Source organism: Kogia breviceps, chromosome 4, assembly GCF_026419965.1.
Source record: "Kogia breviceps isolate mKogBre1 chromosome 4, mKogBre1 haplotype 1, whole genome shotgun sequence".
Taxonomy (NCBI): domain Eukaryota; kingdom Metazoa; phylum Chordata; class Mammalia; order Artiodactyla; family Physeteridae; genus Kogia; species Kogia breviceps.
The window spans coordinates 65,969,426-65,991,723 of NC_081313.1; the positions used below are offsets into that span (position 1 = coordinate 65,969,426).

General features: G+C 33.9%; 1 protein-coding gene across 3 annotated transcripts in view; it reads left to right on the forward strand.

Moving 5' to 3' along the window:
- The window catches only part of XRCC4 (X-ray repair cross complementing 4), a 274,940-nt gene that overhangs the window by 161,544 nt on the left and 91,098 nt on the right, over positions 1–22,298 (forward strand). For all 3 annotated transcript variants that reach the window (XM_059063449.2, XM_067033355.1, XM_067033354.1), the window contains one exon: positions 17,507–17,654. In XM_059063449.2, coding sequence (XP_058919432.1) covers positions 17,507–17,654 — 148 coding nt within the window. The remainder of the gene's footprint in view (positions 1–17,506; positions 17,655–22,298) is intronic.

Here is a 22,298-nt window from a genome sequence, read left to right on the forward strand (position 1 = left end):
TAAATGACACCAGACTCTGATATCTGCCTCTTCAGTTGAGTGAAATCATTATGTCCGGCTTGAGTTCTATCTACCTCCCTGTGCTGTGGCCTGGAAAGTGCCACCAGTCAGAAAGACAGAGTGGTCTTGGGCTCACCTCTTGTATTTCCCTTTTTTCTGGAAGGATAGTCCTGCATTAACTACTGTCCAATGTGGAAACCAATTATTTCTTCCTGAGGAATTGGAAACACCTTTAACCTGAGTTATGATAAAATTAAATTCAGCTTTATAGAGGTTATTTTTTTTGCTGAGGTCAATTTCATATATTCATACTAATATTACTACTGTGTTGAAGAAGTTAAACATGGCTATATGCTAGCAACATATCAAAGATAAATCACACCAGTTTGAAACATTAATGTAAACCACTTTATAGGAACCCCATCCTGAGAAGGAGCAGCATGTTAAAATCACTTGTGTTGAGAGAAGTGTTCTGAGAATGGTTCTACTAAAAAAAGTTTGTTTTCTTAGCTTTTGATGTCCTTGGGTAACAAAGTCAACATTCTTCTGTGTTTAATGAAAATCAGTTTGGAAATAGCAACAGGTGTTTTGGTAATAAAAAACTATTCATGGCTTAAATCATTAGGGTGCCCTGTTTTCTTTATTATAATTACTGAAACAAGAGATTTTGAAATTAAACTGTTGCCATGTAGACTTGAAGAAGGGAGTCTAGGAAGTGACCTTATTGATCTTTGGACCTATCATGTTTAGTATAACAACTTAGAGTTAGTAGATTTTAAAATAATTTATTGTCCAAAAACGTAAACAAAACAGAAACATGTAGCTACTAGAAACCTAAGAATATCATTTGTATTGTCATCATAGAAATAACATATTAATAAATAAAAAATAAATAAGGAAAAGTTAGACAAATTACTTTTTGAACGACTATATAAGATTTTTTCATGAATGTCAAAATGTGCCAGTTTATTTAAATTTCCAATTTAAAAATGTTTACGTGATATCTGTATTTAAAAAGAATGATTATTTACCTAAAAATTACATGGATAGAATAAATAATTGTTTGAGAGATATTTTAAAATATTTCATGTGATCAGTGAAGAAAAACGTATAAATTAATTTTAGATAGAGGTTCAATAAATATTTCCTTCTTGGTCTGTCTTCTCTCCCTCCCCTTCATTCTCCTCCATCCCCTTTTCACCCTTTCTGTTTCTCTCTCCCCCTCCCTGCTTTCTGACTTTATTTTAAAAATAAATACATAAATGTGGATCTAATATTATTGTGTGTTATCGTGATCTACTGAAAAAAAAAAGCCTTGAGGCCATTTCTCCCAAAGTGGTGAGATAATGACCTGTAATCAGGCAGAGGTTCCAGTTACTTCCCTGAGAGATAACATTTGCATTTTGCCAGTGTATCTGGATAATTGCCTCTAAAGCCTGATTTTCTGTAACTGTAGAGGCATGGCATGAGGGTGTGTTCATACCATCCTCTTTCCCAACTTTGATACTTTATGACTGAATTGCTTATTTTTCCTTATTTGTGTTCTTTCTACTTCCCTAAATTCAGAATTCAAGGCAGTTGTTTGAGTGTCATGATGGGCTTGACATCTATGTTGTTATACTGGCAGCCAAGGTCCAGCTCTTGGCAAGGTCTTAAATTCTGCATGATTATAGTGGGAAGCAGCAGCATAGCACAGGGAGATCAGCTCAGTGCTTTGCGATGACCTAGAGGGGTGGGATAGGGAGGGTGGGAGGGAGGCTCAAGAGGGAGGGGATATGGGGATATATGTATGCATATGGCTGATTCACTTTGTTGTACAACAGAAACTAACACAGTATTGTGAAGCAATTATACTCCAATAAAGATCTATTAAAAAAATAATAAAAAATAAAAGTTTTGACAACATACAATATGAATGCACTTTAAAAAAAGAAAAATTTAAACCTTACATAATTTCTAGTTGCTGCTTAAACCATTTTAAAAATGTACCAAGTGTTAAGGAAGGAAGGTGATTTTTTTTTAATCTTTATTTTCTATTCCATTGTTGTTCTAGATTATTATCCCTTATGGGTAGAGATTGTGTCTATTAATTTTTTTAAAGGGCAATTTTATAAAAGGCTGGTATCTATTTAATGCATGGTTTTCATGACATATATATTTAACTAATGATCTATATTAGTTTACTCATAAAGAACAATTACAGGAGTCTGTACTGGCTCAGCCATTTATTAGCTTTGTGATCTTGGGTACTTAATGTCTCTTGAGTGATTTTTCATATGGAATATAAAGATGATAATAGTGCCTATCTCATAGAGTTGTTGAGATTCAATGAGTTAATCTAAATGAAACAGAATAATGTAGCTAGGTATTTGCCATTATTATTAAAATAACAGCAAATTTATTCATGTGCTAATATGTCTTAAAGTCTTACTGTTATCAGTGTTCTATGTAAGCAATCGTACATCCTATGTGCTTCCTTATATAAACAGTAAATGCAAAGTTTATGCATTCCACTATGATCACAATGTTTGTCCCTCCAAAATTCATATGTTGAAATTCTAATGCCCAGTGTTTGGAAGTGAGGGCTTTGGGAAGTGATTAAGTCATGAGGGTGGAGTCTTCATGAATGGGATTAGTGCCCTTATAAAAGAGGTCCAAGAAAACTCCCTTGCCCCTTCTACCATGTGAAGAAGGAGAAAAAAGTCAGCAATATGCAACCCAGAAGAGGGCCTTCACCAGAATCTGACCAATCTTGCAAAATCAGAATTTAGAGGCAATTATTCAGATACACTGGCAAAATGCAATCTTCACCAATCTGACTAGCCTCCAGAACTGTGTGAAATAAATCTGTTGTTATGAGCTACCCAGTTTGTCATACTTTGTTATAGCAGCCATAACAGACTAAGATACATTCCCATTTTCTTACATAATATTATTTTGTTTCTGTTTGATTAAAAACTATAATGCATTTTCATTTAATAGTCTTATTAGAATGTAGAAATGTGACCTTTCAAAGTTGATTTTCGATTTTTGAAGTATTTGTTTCAATATACTTAAATGTTAGTACACAAAGTGACCTAGACTTAGAAATTAGATCACTTAGAACACAATGATCTAGTCTAACCCAATTTTTTTTTTTTTTTTTTGCGGTAAGCGGGCCTCTCACTGCTGTGGCCTCTCTCATTGCAGAGCACAGGCTCTGGATGCACAGGCCCAGTGGCCATGGCTCACGGGTCCAGCCACTCCGCGGCATGCAGGATCCCCCCAGACCAGGGCACAAACCCGTATCCCCTGCATTGGCAGGCGGACTCTCAACCACTGCACCACCAGGGAAGCCCCCCAGTAATTTTTGAGCTTAGAAAATTTAGGACTAGTGGAGTTATTTTTAAAATTTCATTATTAGATGGTGTCTTATCTGAGGATTAAACTGTGATCTCCTAATTCACATCTAGTGTACTTTTAACTACTCTGTGCTGATATTATAGGGCTGAAAAAAGGGGGAGAAGCTCTTTGCTGTCCGAATATTTGAACAGAAATGTATTTCAAATTGTCTAAGATATCTGATTTGTATGATAAAGCTTGTGGCTATGTGTCTTTCTCCTGCCTGGTAACTACTCTCTGTGTCACTACCCTACTAATAGCTCACAGATTGACATACATATATAAGAAAGAATTGTATATTATGAGCAAAGAAACACATGCCTAACTGCTTTTGCTGTGTAAAAATGTACTCTTTTTAAGTTGTGAAATATTTATGAATTGACAATAACAAATCTGCTAGAAGATTTAAAGCACTCGGAACTTTGGTTCTTTGACTCTACTCTGAAGTTATCATTGGTAACTGGTATTTGAGTTACTCATCATTAGCACTATTGTGCTAATGGATTAACACCTGTTGAAACTTTTCAAAAACATAAGTAATAACCTATGACTTATTGCATCAGAATTTTTAACAGGTGAGGGCTGGGGTTTTGCATTTTTTATGTGCTGAGGATTATAAAATGCACCTCCTTTTGAGAGCTACTGCTATAAAAGATAGTTTTGGTGGTTATGGGAAACGATTTAAAAGAACCCACCACCTAAAGGAAGTATGGTCCCTAGGTCTTTTATACTATTGCTACACCTGTGTAAGAATCTTCCAATAATATCATTCCAAATATGTTGTAAAGAACACCAGTTCCTCAATATGTTAATAGATTTTATTAGGGAAGTTGGGGACGTATTCTATAAAGTTTTAGAATTACAAGTTTCAGAAAACACAAGTTTCATATGTTTAAGATCTTCAGAATGTTAAAATAGAGTTGTTTCCCAATTCGTTTATGGATTCTTTTATGGTGGACTCTTTTGTATGTTCTACATACCAGAAAAACATAAAACCAAAAAAGTGGGAATATTCAGACTTAAAACTACATTAATTCTGAGAAATATTCCCACCAGAGGGACGACTGTGGGCAGGGGGACACATTAAGGTTACTGAATAAAAAATGTTGACATTTTCTCTCTATTAATACCAACTTAATTTGCCTACTTCTGAGTAATTATTTGACTCTTTACAGTCATGATGAGTCAGGATGGAACTCAAAACCTTACCCTTGCCATTCCTGTTTCTGCTGAATCTGTACTCATCGCGAAAAATCATTCTTATACAATAAATACTCTAAGATACTTTTACTAAACTATTAGAGTTGGCATTAAAGATGATATCCAAAAAAAGTAAGTTTTTTTTTTAATGTTTCTGTTGAATCAGTACCTGAAACAGAAGTTTAAACAAACATTTTGTGCAGAGTCCATTCTAAGACAGTAACATCAGCTTTTACTCAAATGATTTATGAACTCATTAAATTTACCTTTTTTTCCTCTGCTGTTTGAATTGGTAAAATAAATCCAATGGCAATTATTTAGACAGTGAGTTTAAACCTCTTTGTATAGTCATCTACAATAATCATGTGACCAACAAGAAATGTGTTACTGTCTGTTGAATACTCATTCTTGAAAGTCTCCATTTCTTTCACCCTCGTGTTTCTATATTTTCTCTATCAAGTTATTTGTCTAAGTTTCTGCCCAGTTATTATTATTTTTTTAATCTTTGGCCTTGGTTAGGCATAATACTTCTCACTTTTATTTAGGGCATTTACAGTTTTGGGTTTTCTAATTTATGTATAATCTATATGTATTTATATAGATATGGATCCATTTATCTATCTGAATAAACACCAACACAAGTACAGACTTTTTTTCTGCTTCTGTACTTTCCCGGCTGTGTTATGATAACATCCCTCTGTAACTGTATTTCATGGCTAAGATGTCTGGTAACCATTATTTACAAATAATATTCTCTTTTGTACAAGGTTAGAATATTCTCCACAAGGGCATTTTAAATGCCAACTGTAGTTTAATGTATTAGGTTTTGAATTCAGTGTTTGCTTTATAATGAATATTACAGGCTTTTTTTAGAAGTTATGTTTATGGATAAACAAATCAGTCAAACTTTTATGTTATTTTTTTAAAATTATTTTTATTGAAGTATAGTTGATTTACAATGCTGTGTTAGTTTCAGGTGTACGGAAAAGTGAATCAGTTATGCATATATCCACTCTTTTTTAGATTCTTTTCCCATTTAGCACAGGGAGCTCTACTGAATATTCTGTAATGGCTTATTTTGCTATTTTTGTTTATGTTTAACTACAAAAGTTTTGCTCTCTTTTAGAGTCTATTTATAAAATCTTCAGTATTTTCCTTGGTGATATTTTCATTCAACAATGATACTTTGAGCACCTACAACATACCAGGCAACATGATGAACTATTTTCCTAAATGTCAGTTTTTTATGGATTAATTATAAACATCAAAAATGTGGGGATACACAGCATTTACATCATTGGAAAGATATTACTTATATTGGTAGTCTTATCTTTTTTTTTCATTTTATACAAAATTATAATGCCTAAAAATTTCTAGCTCTTTATAGTAACAGTTATAACATTTTCATTTTTGACTAAACATTATGGTAAGTGCATCTGTGCAAAAGCTTGTTTTATGAATTTCAGGGAGAGTAAGACGCATAACTCTGTGAGGCCCGCTATGGTATGATGTCCCTATTTCCCATTTCATGATTAAACTACCTTGAGAGATTGAAATTTGGACTAGTCGTTTATGAATTATAGTGAAGTGGCATCATATATATACTTAATTTAACCTTATTTAACTAAATTTTCTAGAAAAATATAGATTTTACAAATGAAGAAAATCCCATTTTTAAATAGTTATGCTGACTGCCTGCTATTCTACTTAACAAGTGTATGTCTACAGTAGTGGATATAATTAAGCCTGATAAGAGTAAATACCATTGTGAAAAACCTAGGAACAAGTATGACTAACTTTAAAGTTTGGGGCTATTGACAAGGAAACAGTAATTACTGATTTAGGTAGCCAAGCAAATAAGGTGATAATGTGACCCAGGAAAGAAAACAATGAAAAATTAATTTGGAACCATAAAGAAATCTGAATAAGGAAGCATCAGAGGAACTGATACATTTTTCATAGAAAATTAAGATAATGACATTAAACTAGAAGAACTAGGAATTGAATCTTTCTGTATTGATGATGTGTTTAGATTATTGAAACCTGGGGTAATTTTCTTTCTGAATGTAATTTCTCTATGAAACTAGGTACTATGGTATTCATTAAGTAGTTATGCATGAACATTACCATACAGAGTTATATATACTGTGTATTATTGTACTTATTGGACAATTTAAGGAATTTTCAAGGGTAGTTTTGCTTAATTGTGATTGTTTGCCTTATTCACTGACTTTACAATAAAATTTAACCCCACTTTATCTACTTCTCCTTAGGAAAACCCAAAACAATTTTTCTCTATTTTCCTTCATCTGTGACCTTAACCACTCCTCTATACTGCAGTGATAGAAGGAGTTAAACGTACTATGAAGGCACAGAGAAGGGTTATCTAATTGACACTTCTAAGGCCTCCTGACAGAGTAATATCTTTACTGAGCTATCAAGGATGGGTGTGAGTTAGCCAGTGGGTGGTAGATGGTGGAACACAATTCCTAGAAGAAGATCACATGTGCAAAACTCAGGAGTAGAGAGAGAGGTAGAATGGAACATCAAACAAAATTCAGTAAGGCTGTAAAAGTAAGCTGAATCAGGAAAAGTAGGAGACAATAAAGTTTATTAGGAATTTTATCTTTGTCTTCAAGGCAGTGGATGAGTACATGACTTGATCAAATTTGTATTTTTAGAACAGTTCTCCTAGATGTTTTGTAGGAAATGAAGTTAACTGCTTTGGCCATTTATAAGCTATAGCAATAATCTAGGTAAGAGATTATGAAAGTACTGGGGATGCAGAGAATTATTAGACAAATTTAAGAACTTTTTAGGAGGTGCTGATTGGATGTGTAAGATGAAGTTTTGGAAGGCATCAAGAATGATTGTTTGGCTATTGGCAAGTTGTAGGGATAATGGCATTATGAAGGCTTTGTCCTGAGACTGCACATTACTGAGCAACATGTTGAAAATGATTGCTAGACAAGCTTCATAAACATGTGAAGAGTATACATTCTAACGTGAAGGTCTAAAGTGAAGAGTATAGATTCATAATAAACTAATAAATTTCTGAAGTATTATTCTCTTTGTCAAATCAATGCCTAAAATATTTTTTGCTCTTATTTGTTTACTTTTGAGTATTAAGGTGAAAGAATATACAAATTATTTGTTTAAAAATAAACACTTTACAGGGTTTTTATTGAAAAATTAAAAATCCATAAGCATTATGAAACAGTGTAAAATGTTTGGAAATGTAGATGTTTGGAAATGAAATTTCTGAAGAATAGCTTTCTCATTTGGGTAAAACAATTAACCCCAAACTAACTTAAAAGTGCTTCAAAATGGTCTGAAAGCACATTTCTTTTTCTTACCAAATTTAGATAATATTAAGGTAATCATTTTTAAAAAGCATACCAACTTAAATTGTAGAATCAGGGCATTTTTTTTCTACCGGAAATAACTATTTGGTCTAACTTCTCCACACCTGATTTTGTGGATTAAAAATAAAAACCTTCACAGAATTGTTATGGGATTTACACTAAGTCATTAAGACGTTGATTAACAGAGTCAGGTTTAAGATCCTTATGAAGTATTTTGCTAATTCCGTGTAGATGTTATCTTAGTTATTTGACCATTTGGCACATATTTTTTCTTAATTCTTCTTAGTGAAATTATTACTTTAATCACATTTGGTTTGAAAGATAGTTGGCACAACATGCCTAGCACCACAGGTCTGGGAATCTCCCTTTTGAAAAGCATCCCACAGTTGTCAAGGGACACCTCGGAAATTTAACTTCATATTTGCCTCTTCATACAACTACTCCAAACTGTCTAAGTGATACCAGAGAGGCATTTTTACCTTATTGTAAAGGAGTTTAAATAAGTGCAAATAAGGCACTTTTTCTTAATGTATCAAAGTTATTCTAAATCTAAGATTAAGCAAATACTAGCAAAATGAAGTGGGAAAGTCTATCATGTCACAGAACCACAATCAAGTTCTTCTTCTTACCCCTGTGAATATTCAAAGAAAGGGTTTGTGCTGCAGGTTAATGACTCTTACCTACCCAGTTCACCAGCAGAGGAAAAAGAGGTAAATTTAATGAATTCATAAATCATTTGAGTAAGAGCTGATGTTATTGTCTTAGAGTGGACTCCGCACAAAATGTTTGTTTAAAACTTCTGGTTCAGGTACTGATTCAATAGAAACATTTAAAAAAACTTACTTTTTATGGATATCAGCTTTGATGCTAACTCTAATAGTTTAGTAAAAGTATCTTACGAGTATTGTATAAGAATGATTTTTCAGGATGAGTACAGATTCAGCAGAAACAGGAATGGCAAGGGTAAGGTTTTGAGTTCCATCCTGACTCATCATGACTGTAAAGAGTCAAATAATTACTCAGATATAGGCAAATTAAGTTGGTATTAATAGAGAGAAAATGTCAACATTTTTTATTTTGACTTGCTAGTTACACTAGTGATCTTGTCCTAGTTCTAACCAGTTCACCTAGAGTCACTGCAGATAATATAATGGTAACACATTATTAAAATAGAAACAAACTGGAAGATTCCCTGTATCATTTCATTAGTTTTTATATTTCACTTATTTTTGTCCATTTTTTTCAGTTGTACTAGTTCAATAAAATCCTCTTGAAGCTATGTAAAATGTCCAGATTTTATTAAAAGTTGGCCAACATAAAAGAGGATGAAATTTTAAAAAGCTTTAAATCTATTAAGAAAATGATGGAAAAAAAATGTCTTAAGTTGACAGAAGTCCATACCTGACTCATGTACAACAATGAAAGCTTTATGTTGGCTCCAAATATTGCATGATGTAGGTCATAGGCAGAGACCCCTTCATAAAGCCGGTGAAAGCTGAAAAATTGTGGTTTTGTTTTCTGAAAGCTGCTTAACCATTAAAATGACTTTCCAGTGTTTGTTATTTTGAATCATAAAATAATATAAATTGAAGACTAATGTTGCTCTTTCATAAACTGCTTTTCCCTACTAATATTTTTATTTTCTTAATGTTAACTGGACTGGCAGCAGCAGGCATAGCTAATTGATAGTGTAATATTTTATGTAGATTTAAAATAATTTTTTAAGTTATTATTAACTCTATTAGTATTTTAGAATTTATGCCAATAAACTAATGTTTATTGAGGAATTATTATGTATTAGAGACCATGCTAGTCCATCTTATACCAACAGTGAATAAGACAAGCTCAGCCCCTGCCTTCATGGAGTTTTATAAATATTAGATAAATTATTTAAAATATGATGAAATCTACTAAGGATGTTGTGGGGACTTATGAAGGACTACCTATAAAGGTAATTTTACAGTTTCAATTCAGATATGTTGTTCGAGTTCATTTTGGAACATCCTTAAAGCTTAATTTTGAAACCTAGTCTTATCAGGTTGCTCAGAGTGAGCTAGTCTTTTAATTTTCTCCTTTGGGAAACCTACTTCAGAGCTGGCTGATACTCACAATTATGCTTTCAAAAGAAATACCCATACAAGGAAAAACAAAAAACAAAAAACCCAGAATAAGAAATCAAGTTATAATTGGTGTTTCATAGTGAAAAAAGAGGAATTAAAGCTTCACAGATTAATTTGGAAAAAATAGTAAAAGGTTGGAAAGTTCTGCCTACCTTAGAACTTTCAAATCTGTGCCTTTATAATTGCTTGTGTTAGCTTGTGGCCTTCTTGCAAAAATAGTTGTGTCTTTCTGCCCTTCAATTATACACTTTTTGAATACATGGTGATGGTGTCTTTGGGATAGTGCCTGACACATAGAAACTACTCAATAAATATTTGTTGAATAAGTGAAAGAATAAATGATTCCTTAAGATTTCAAGAACTGAGTTCATTTGATATTAAAATTCTTAGAAATATATTTTTAAGTGGATTGTTTTGTAGATATGGAACAAAACTTAGTATATTCAACTTATATTTTTTCTACACTGTGAACACTTCTGAAGCCTGTATTTTATCTTTAGTGGCCCACCCTGCCTCTGACATTGAAAGTATTGGATTTCCAAAGATGACCTTTTGGGTTACCCCAGTGTCAGTAAGTATTTGTCATTAAGTCTGGCTCCCATCTGTGCTGGCTAAAAGAGGAGCCTGACTTTTGGAAAAGTGTATGCACATGGATGTGCGCGCATACATACACTTTTAAGTGTTTTGTGTGATGTTAATTATCAGTTTATTTGGTGATTGCTAATAATAGGTTAGACCATTGACCTTCCGTGTAAGATGGTCATCAGTTATTCAGGTTAGATTGTGAAAGCTGGGTAGAAACTGATTACAGATTTAGAAAAGGGCTATTTGACGGAACGGTGAGGGAAAAATAATGTTTGCTTGTTTGGTCAGATTAGAAATTTACTACCTCAAGATAAGTCACTTTAAGATACTGCTTATTGAAGTATGGTGTGACTAACCTTATCTAAGCTTTTTTTGCTTATCTTTATACCTGTCAGTAAGACAAACTACAGAGGCACATTGGTTGGTTATTTTCCTTGGTGAAAGAAAGAGTATGTTTTTTGAAGTTTCAGATTTACTTAGGGTAGTATTTTAAGGTTTGGATTTTGGTTTTTCCCCTCAATATTTTACATCTTTCAAAAGAAAACACAATGACTTATTGATTCTAACACTTAATAAACATTTATGAAATGAATAAAATAGCAAAAAGCAGCCACAGCAGACTGCCTGCTCTATATTCATAACAGATGATAGTTCTGTGACAGTTGGGTTATTTTGAATTTGGAAAACCATGAATTTATCTTAATTTTTTAAATTTAATTTTTATGTGCCTAAGAAGCTATAGAGATAGCCTGAAAGTTCTTCAGATTCACCTAAATGAATCTCAGTATACAGGTGTTGAATTATAATGCTATATACCTGAAACTTATATAATAGAAAATAATAATAATAAACTTTAAAAATTAAAAAAAAGTAAATGAATCTGTTTGATCTTTTGTAAGGGCACACACATTTTGTTAATACTTATTGCTGATATCAAATATTTCTGACAATATCAAATATTTCTGACACTATGGTTTTATAATACAGTTTATATTATCCCATGTAATCATGGTTAGTATACATTTTTTCATAGAGGAACTTAGAGATTCTGTAATACGTCAAAGGTAAATGGCAGAAATAAAGATCCCGACCCAGGTCTTCTGATTGGCTTTTTCCCTGTACTTCTGAGGTCCATAAGTAAATAAGTTTTGATTAAAAAAATAAGATACACATTTCAAAATAAGAGTTCAAGTCATCACATTTCTCATATATAACACTATTGGGTAATACATTAGGAACATAGCAAACTATAAGGCATGGCCTCTAGCTGTTGGGTGTTCATAATCTATTTGGGAAATAGGAGATATACATAAAAAGAATAACAATACAAGATAGTATGTGGAAAATGAGTGGTTCAAACTATAAGCTCTATAGAGAAAGGAGAGACTGCTATGGATTGGAACTACTAGGGGTGACTGAAATGACTGAAATGGGCTGTGCTGAAGGGGAGCACATAGTTGAGCCAATAGAGGATTGGAGGACATTCAAGACAAGGAAAGTAAGGAACATAAAAGGAAGATGTAGGGAGCCCTTGGAATAGTTTATATACTATGGTAGAAGGTTTGTGGGAGGTATGGTCAGAGAAGCAGGTCAGGGTCATGTTGTAGGGAGATTTGAATGTAGGACTAGGATCTTAGGACTTTATTTTATACGTGATGGGGAACCACTCAAAGTTTTTTGTTTGGATATGGCATATTATAGCATACATTTTTTTTCTGGTCTAGGAACCTGAAGATCAGAGCCTTCTTCATTCAGTAATTTAAGAGCTAAGGAGCTGTTGCCATGAATAACATGCCTCAGGACATTAATTTTTTTGTGTGGGAGGGAGATGGGTTCAGGGGCTGGAGATAGGTGTATATGTTTGGCGGGGGACCAGAAGGAGAATGGTGACAATCTCCATTACAGTACCATAGACTCCTTGTGTATGTGAAGATATGTATATTATGAAGAAGGGAAAAAAAATCCATAGATAAGAGATAATAAAGAATCCCGGGCTTCCCTGGTGGCGCAGTGGTTGAGAATCCGCCTGCCGATGCAGGGGTCACGGGTTCGTGCCCTGGTCCGGGAAGATCCCACATGCCGCGGAGCAGCTAAGCCCGTGAGCCATGGCCGCTAGGCCTGCGCGTCCGGAGCCTGTGCTCCGCAACGGGAGAGGCCACAGCAGTGAGAGGCCCACATACCACAAAAAAAAAAAAAAAAAAAAAAAAAAAAAAAAAAAAAAAAAAAAAGAATCCCTAATAAAATTAATTATAAATCTGAAAAATGATTTTAAAAATATCAATATTTAGGTGTTTAATCATCAGAGACTTAAGTTTACCAGGTAGTTTAACTCATGGGGCTTAGGCAGTTTAGCCAACAGTGTCATTTCACTTCAACATTGAGAAGAGTGACTTTCTGTGGAGCCTCCTTTTACAATGACAAGGCTTGTGTAAAGATTCCCCATTTTCTAGATGCAGTGAAGCTAATTAGAACTTGAAATTCATCCCACAGCTCTGCCAATCAGTATTTCAGCTGTAGTAAGTTAATTGGCACTAGTTTTTCTTTTCTTTCTTTTCCTTTCTTTTCTTCTCTTCTCTTTTTCTTTTCTTTTTTTAACTCCTGGAAATGGTGAAAGACACATTGTTATGACAAAGAGACTAATGATAATATTAAAAACTGAGAATTCTGGTTGTGGAATCTCAGAAAAAAACTCCCGTCAATATCAGATTCATACTCTTCTGCCTGGATTTGAAAGCTTGCAAATTTATTTAACGTGTCTCTCTATCTTCTTTTTCCTTCCTCTCCTTACCTGCTGCCCATACTTATCCAGTCTCATTTCCTGCATCTTTTTCTCTCATGAACACTCCTCCAAACAGGCCACACTCCTTCTCATTACCCTTTGAACATTTGTTATTCTTTCCAACTATATTCAAACCCTTCCTCACAGCTAAAATGAATATGTATTACCTGGTAAACGTAATATGAATTGATTTTTTTCCTTAAAAATGGCATGCAAAACCTGAAAGTGAAAACTTTGTCACCATTAAAAATATGTAGGGTTATGAATAATATAGACATTTTGGAAGTTCCATATTTGGCTTTGTGTAGACGTATTTCAGATCTCTTCTGTTGTATATAAAACAGCTTTGCTTGTTTCGAGATCCAGAATCATTGTTCAAGGCATCCAGAGTCAGAATAGAAATAGAGTATACAGCCTTGAGACCAAATGGAATGTGAGGACCAAACATCAGCACAAGTAGTGGAGAGAGGTTGGATGGCTTGAAATTTGAGGCATGCTGGAGTTGAGCAATTTAACACGTAGGTACCAGATGTTTGGAGTAGCGCCTCATTTTCCTGGTTACTGGCATTGCAGTGTGAAGAGGAAAGGATAAGTTGGAACGTTTTCCTTTTTTAAAAGGCTATATAATTATTATCAAAACTTCGTGTTAAAGACATGTATATTAAGTGAATCTATTACAATATGATTCACTATTGCATATATGTAGTAAACTGAAGGGAAAACTGTTTCTCATGGTGCAAACACAAACCAGAAAAGATATATTTGATTTAACCAGCAATTAAGCTTATATGGTAGTCCTTTTTCCTTATGGCAGTGTTACAGAGAGCTACACTGTAACTATGAAGAGAAAGGAATAAAAATGGTGTAGTAAACTGACATGAAACTCTTGGTTATACAAAACTCTTAAGTTCTTTGTGGTACGTAATGGTAGCCACCAAGAAGTTTAAACTTCTAGGAATAATAATAAATTATCAGATTAGGTTTTCCCACATATATAGTTATCAACTAAATATTTACTAACGAGTAAAGACAAAATAATTCATGAACTTGTTCTATAAGCTTGAAGAAGTTCCAGCCGTGTGTCCTTTTAGGTGTTCCAGTCACCCCCTCATATAAAATGTTCACTTTTGACAAATATAAAGATTCCTGAGGTAGGAATGGCAATTTTTCCTGGCATCAGGCAACCATAATCGTCCAGAGTTCACAACTAGACACAGAACTACTTGAAGATTTAACACAGGGCATCGTCTCTAAGAGTAAACAGACCTCATTGGATTCTTATAGCCTGTTCATAAAATGGTGGGGAGTATCTCTAAAATATTTTAGCGAATTTTTGTATCTTAAATGCCTTTAATTTTACTCATGAGAGCTCATATTCAATATTCATCATGCATATTTTCATACCTTGTTTTCACCAATAGATACACATTTCTGTCATTCAGTATACTAATTAGTAAATCATCAGTTATTGAGATGCAAATAAAATAAGTGCCTCTAGTAGCCCTCTCAAGTATATAGACTTTATTATTAGAATCCCAGAAAACTACTCCTGGTCCGTAATTCTTGAGTTGATGCCACACTCTTACTAATACACACCTTTAATCACGTTGCATTTTAAAGTAAATTCTAGGCATTATAACAAATGATATAACCATTTGACATATAAAATATCCTATTGGGTGCCAATGAGTAATTTGTTATCTGGAGTTTTGAAATGAATGGCAGAACTTTTATGTAACTTTATTTTTTAAAAGTTCACCTTACCTTTTAATTTAAACTTAACATTCTTCCCTCATAAATGTCCAACATGTCATTAAATGCAATCTTTCTCCATTTTACAAATCTATCTACAGTTGAAACATCCTCTAACTCTGATAATTTTGCAAGTTTTATTCATAGACAAGATTGTACTTTGCTTATGTGATTGAGTAAACCCTGTGCAAGAGCTGACTGGGTAAGAAATCAGAATTATCTTCCTTAGTCACCTCATAGCTTAATAAAAATAAGGGAATCATTCAGCTGGAATACGTTCAGAGAAAAACCCCTTTTTTACTCCCAATACATTTTTAGAGTTTAATAAAATAATGTATAAGAAATCTAATGGAAGTTACATGTCTTAATAACTTAAGCAGCTTTGGAAAGTAAAATATGCTTTGATGAACATTCAGTTAGTATTTGATCAATAAGTAATTTGCCTACCAGGCAGAAATATTTTTTAATTGTCATAATGATAAAATATAAAAGCAAAAGCTGTGTGATTTGGGCAAGTTACTTAACCTCTCTAAAACCTTGGTTTCCTCATAAGTAAAATGAAGTTAATAAGTACTTCACAAGGTTAAAGATTAATAAGATAATATTTATAAAACCCATAGCAAAGTGTCCAGCACATACATTCTCAAAAATGGTAGTTATTTCCAGGAAAAAAAAAAATTGAAAGAAGCATTTCAAGAGAGTGGTCAGTAGTGTCCAAGTGATGTCAGGTCATTCAGAGAAGCCTGGACTGCACAGAATGAGAACTCAAAATGCAGACTTTTCTTCTAGGATGTGATATATGTATGCCTGAACAACTACTCACTCTGCAAATTAGCACACTAAAATTAATAGAGCTTATGGGAAAAAGTTAAATTTTGGGCACAGCACTTAAAGTCTATGCAGCTTTACATTGTTGTTGTTAGTTCTCCAGTTACAATCCTAATAAAAACATTAACTCCGGGCTTCCCTGGTGGCGCAGTGGTTGAGAGTCCGCCTGCCCATGCAGGGGACACGGGTTCATGCCCCGGTCCGGGAAGATGAGCCATGGCCGCTGAGCCTGCGCGTCCGGAGCCTGCGCTCCGTAACGGGAGAGGCCACAACAGTGAGAGGCCCGCATACTGAAGAAAAAGCCAAAACAAAACAAAAAACAAAACAAAACCATTAACTCCATTAACTCTATAACAACATTGGCACCAAGCATCACAGTCAGCTAACCCTTTGCATCATCATACTTCCTCTTAAGTGGAGGAGATAGGAGGTATTGAATCATATTGATTACACTAGTTTCATCAAAATTAAACATCTGATTTGAGATACAGGGAGAAATGTCTTCACAGCTCTCTAGGTGTAATTGCAGCTTCAGCAGAGAGCTTAACTTTTGAGAAGTATAGGGTTCTTGACTCCACTTAAACCAGCCCCTGTTTGTGCTAATGGGATGGACTTGTATAGGATTTTTAGACACTCATCTCCACTTTTTAAGGCCTTTATACATTGCTAAGGTTTTCTCTTTAATTGGGGTGAAAGCTTGTGCCTGATCACTTTTAAACATTAACAAGCTGGAAAAAAATCATATGAACCAACAGGATATCCAGAGTCCAAATTATACTGATATTGTTCATGATTTACCAATAGCAAAGGAGCTCTTCTTTTTTACAGAAACATGTGTTATAGAGAATATACTGTGTATTGGATGAAACAATGAATATTCTGAACTCCCCTAAAGCTCTTGGCAATTAAGTTTTTCATAGAGAATAAGGAATATAAATCAAGCCTGTTTCTATTGTTGCTTCTGTTTCATGTATATCAAACATTTTTCAGGGTAATTTAATGGTTTAGCCACATTAGAGACATCTGATAGTATTTTCTTACATTTTTTCTTGTGCTTATTCCCTACAGTTGGCTAAAAAGTTTATGAAAATTATCTCTGGATCACTAGAAGTCCCCATTCCTGCTAACAATTACTGTTTTATTGTCAGTTTGATTCATTATTCCCATAGCAGTATCCCCCCAACCAAACACCTTTTAGAGGTGCCTCTAATTCAGTTTTATCTATGCATTTGAGGAGGTTGTTGCTCAAGATAGGCAAAGACCATTTTGATCAAGTTGTTCCATGTGTACAATATACTTCAGATTTTATATTGGTATTAAAGTATTATATACTATCTAACTAGCTCACTTCACCCAATCTGAATAAATTTTAAAAATAATTTTGCCATATTTCAATGTGTCACTTTATATCAGTACTCAAGCAGCAAGTTGATACTGTGCTCAAAAATTATATGCATAATTTTATTGGGTCACATTTTTATGTGATTTTATTTTAGCTACTGTAAGAAGAGATGATTACATTATTTCAAGTCCTGATGTCACTGATATTGCACCAACTAGAAAGAGGAGGCAGCGGATGCAAAAAAAACTTGGGAGAGAGCCTAAAATGGCTTCTCAGGAGCATCGGCTTCAAGAAAAGGAAAAGTAAGTCATTTTATTCTTTGCCAATAGTGAGGTGACATTTAAAAATCTAATATATAATCTTAAAATTATATTTTTATTTCTGAATTTACTTAAGGCTTTTTTTAAGAACAAAAATTATGATTTTGGAAATTGTAAAATGTTTGAATCAATTTATTTTCTCTGGCTTTTGGTTAATTCCTATTAATATTTAAAGCAGAAGTGCTAAAAATATAAGTAAATATTTTTTCTTGTGGTTTTTATGGATTAATTAGAAATGGCATGTAGGATACTAAACACATTAGAATCCAGCTTGTGTTCAGTAAAGAACTTCAATCGAATTTACTGCTTTAAAGAGACTCATAGAACATTCAGCTTAGCCACTTGATTTGATTATGCTTGGTATTTTTTCAAGTTAAATGTCTCTGTAGTAATCTATTTATTTCTATTAGATTTTGGAATTATAAACTGTATTTTCACTGTTTTTCACTTTTTGCTTCAGACTGCCCTCCTTCAGTATACATCCCAATTTAGTTGTCATATGTTGAGGTGTGGGGATAACTAACATTTCATTGCAGTAAAACAGTCTGCATTTATAAGGAATATTATCAGTTGAATCCAAAATGAATGTACAAATCATTTGTACGTGTGTGTGATATATATATATGTATATATATATGCCCTAAGATTTTATTTCTTTTTCTCTAAACTTTTCATTAATTTAGCAAATGGTAGTTGAACAATAGCCTTGTGACAGATGCTATCACAGACCACTGGTATTCAAAGTATGGAATGAGGATCTGAGGGTTCCCAAGGCCCTTTGTGGTGATCCAAAGGGTCATCCCTTTTTCAGTTCCATAGCTATGTGAGGCCAGATTTTCTTCATATATTTTAATTAAAATAATATGTCATATCTGTTTGAATGCAGAAGCTAATGAGAATCTGTTTTCATTCAAGCCAGCCATCAACAGATTTGCAAAACATTGCCCTCACAAGATTTTTTCTTTGGGAAATATAATGATTTTTATAAAGAATATGTTATTCATGTTATCAGATACTCAGTTTATTATTATTTTAAAATTATTTAATACATATTTTAAGTTTTTCTCAGTTTTTATTTTGAATATGGCAAATACAGTCCACATGAACAAAAGTTCTTGAGGTCCTTAAGAACTTTTGAAAGTGTAAAGGGGTCCTGAGAGCAAGAAGTTTTAGGATTCTGTTATAGACAATGAGGATGCCAAGACAGGCACAATCCATGCATTCAGGAAACTGAGCCTGATAGGAGGGAGTTTTCGAGTCTCTTGCATAAAAGTATGCATTGTACAGTTAATAGTGGCATTGTTTTGTTGTCTGTTTATCATTGGGTTTTGAGTTTATAGTGGTATTACCATGGCTTATTAACCATTATATGCCATTAAATTTAGCTAGGAAGCCTGACTTCATTACTTGTTTTCAATTCTAAGCATATGCTGGATTTCAGACATTTCTGTCAGTTGCTCACAATGGTATTTCCTCTGTATCTCCTGCAGTAGCCTCTCAGTAGAATTTACATTCATTGTATGACTACCACATGATTTCACATTGTCTAAGGAAATGCCCAGTAGTTACTGTTGTTTGTTGAGAACAGAATAATTGTGGCTATGGCCTTCCCTCATTCATTCATTCATGTATCATTCTTTTAACTTATGTTTACATGCTGAGCAAACTTGACACAGTCCCTGATGTCATAAAGCTTAGTCTACGTGAGAGAAGACAAACATTACTCGTACGATTACATAGATACGAGGAGTACAGTAGTGGAGTAGAGAGCAGAGATTTAGGCAGAGGAAACAGCCTGTAAACGTGCGCTGAGGTGGACTGTGTGAGGGTGATGGCAGTGGAGGGAGCGAGGAAGGGAGGGATTGCGATGAGGCTGAGGGCTGCTCAAAGGCCAGTCCAAGCTGGGCTGTGGGACCCTGGTTAAAAAGTCAGCCTTTTCTCATGCATATGATAGCATTTCTGGTTCTCACATCGCAGAGGACTTTTCTTCATGTTTTCCCTACCTTTTTGATATTGCTTTTTGACTCTTCTTAAGGGTTATCAAAATATTAGATTGACTAGAAATCTCTGATATTTTAGTCATTATTGTGTCTTCTTAGATATAATCATTTAAAATTATCTAAAGCTATCGTCCTTCCTTTCTTTTTCATTTTTAAATTCTGCTTTCAAACTGCTGAATGTTGTACAGTTTTGGATTCCCAGTAAAAGAACTTTCATTCTGTTGAAACACAGGAAACTAGAAAATTGAAAACATACTGAAACTTATGTAGAGTACTCACAAGGATAATAGCCTAAATTGGCATGTGTTAGCAGTCCTGAGGTGCAGAATTGTACTGACATTTTGCCTTTTTCCTTTTTTTTCGGTAAATATAAATTTTTTTCAGGAATATTTGTAGATCTTTGATGATCTCCCGCTTTTAGTAAGACTCTGAAATCCTTGAATCTGGTATTTATTGATAAATATTCATTAAAAATTTTAGTGTGACTGATCTACACAATCTGATTATACATGGGGAACCCTCATCCTGTCAACTAGCGTCAACACTAAGAGTTATTATTCGACATAACCATGTGCTATACATTCCTTGCTATTTACTATCTTACATCACTTGAAATTATGATTTGTAGAATTGTTTGGTATGTCCTTTTAATTCTACATATTAAACAAAATGAACCAGCTGACAAAGATTACAGAAACTGTGAACTTATTTTTATCCTTATATACTTTATTAATATCATCAGGTAAAATTCTGAGTGTAAACAATGTAAAATCAGTTTCTATAAATATACAATGGCATGGACTTCCCTGGTGGCGCAGTGGTTAAGAATCTGCCTGCCAATGCAGGGGACACGGGTTCGAGCCCTGGTCCGGGAAGATCCCACGTGCTGTGGAGCAACTAAGCCTGGGTGCCACAACTACTGAGCCTGAGCTCTACAGCCCGCAAGCCACAACTACTGAGCCCATGTGCCACAAGTACTGAAGCCCATGTGCCTAGAGCCCATGCTCTGCAACAAGAGAAGCCACTGCAGTGAGGAGCCTGTGCACTGCAACGAAGAGTAGCCCCTGCTGGCTGCAACTAGAGAAAGCCCGTGTGCAGCAATGAAGATCCAATGCAGCCAAAAATAAATAAATAAATAAAAGTAAATTAAAAAAAAAAAATATATATATATACAATGACACAATATGTATTTAAATTAAATAACACTATATTTGGGCTTTATTAGACACCCAGCTTAAATTTTTAATGCTTTATCATATAAAATAATAATTGAGGAAGAATTTTCATTTCAATTTTTAAAATTTAAGAGCTCTTATTAATTCTTTCAACATCCTCAGAAAGCTAATATAATAAAAGTCTATTAATACCATTTTGTTGGTATGACATGAAATCATTATGGTTAGGTAGACTAGTTGGATTATTTTAACAAAATGATTAATCCAGTCATTATTCACTTATTTGTCTAAATTGAATCAATGTCCCAGTCTGTTGAAATTAGCAACCAGTTAACAAAGTCAGCCAAAAACAAAATGCCCAGTTTAAGTGATTTAATCAATACTTTAATATCTGTTACTTCTTCAGCTATTTCAGCTCATTTCTCCACACCTGGAAATTCTGCTTTACCTTCTTTGGGCTGTTCTGTTTCTCATTTCTGTAGATTTTCTTTGTCAAAAGCAAACTACTTTTTTAAGAGATACTGAAATTTGTATCTGAACAAGAGACCTATAATTGAAAACTTTCTCTTAGAATCAGGGCTCCAGACCCTGGGAAAGGTGGCCAAGAAGAGAGCCAAACCCAAGTTACAACCAAATCATGTTTGTACTGGAGACCAAGACAAGGAGCCAAACACAGGGCTACACCATGCAGACCTAGTTACCAAAACCGGGATATGAAGTTCTTATTGGAGCAGGAACAAGGGTTATCGCAAATCTCAAGCAACTCTAACTTAATTTTGAGCTCCTCCTTAAATGCCTCTTGACTAGAAAAAGCATTAGCTTCTGTGGTCAGAAGAGCTGCTAAATATATAGGTGGAACAAAATGCCTCTAGCTCCTAGATTTGAATAGGTGGGGGGAAGAAAGCTCAGACTTTTATTGAAGTTAAATGATATTGAGTACAGAATTTATTCTTTATGATAACATTCACAGACTGCATTCTACAGAATTATATAAAAGGAGATCTTAATAGGTATCCCACAGAGGGTTTCATATTCAAATAAGTTTAGAAATTGAAATTTCTAAATTCAATTGGAATTTCTAAACTTATTTGAATATGAAACCCTCTGTGGGATACCTATTAAGATCTCCTTTTACGTAATTCTGTAGAATGCAGTCTGTGAATAAGAAGGAAATCCAAAAAAGAGGGAATATATGTATACGTGTAGCTGATTCACTTTGCTGTACAGTATAAACTAACACAATATTGTAAAACAACTATACTCCAATTAAAAATAAATAAATAAAACTAAATTTCCCTCTCAAAAAAGAAAAAGAAATTGCTGTATACCACAGCTACCACGCTCCCTTATGTTCCAACCCCTAAAACTTGGAGAGTTATATGTTAAAGGATCTTAAAAAATCCATAGTAAATAATTCATTTGACTTGTTTAATCATTTTTCAAAAGTACTC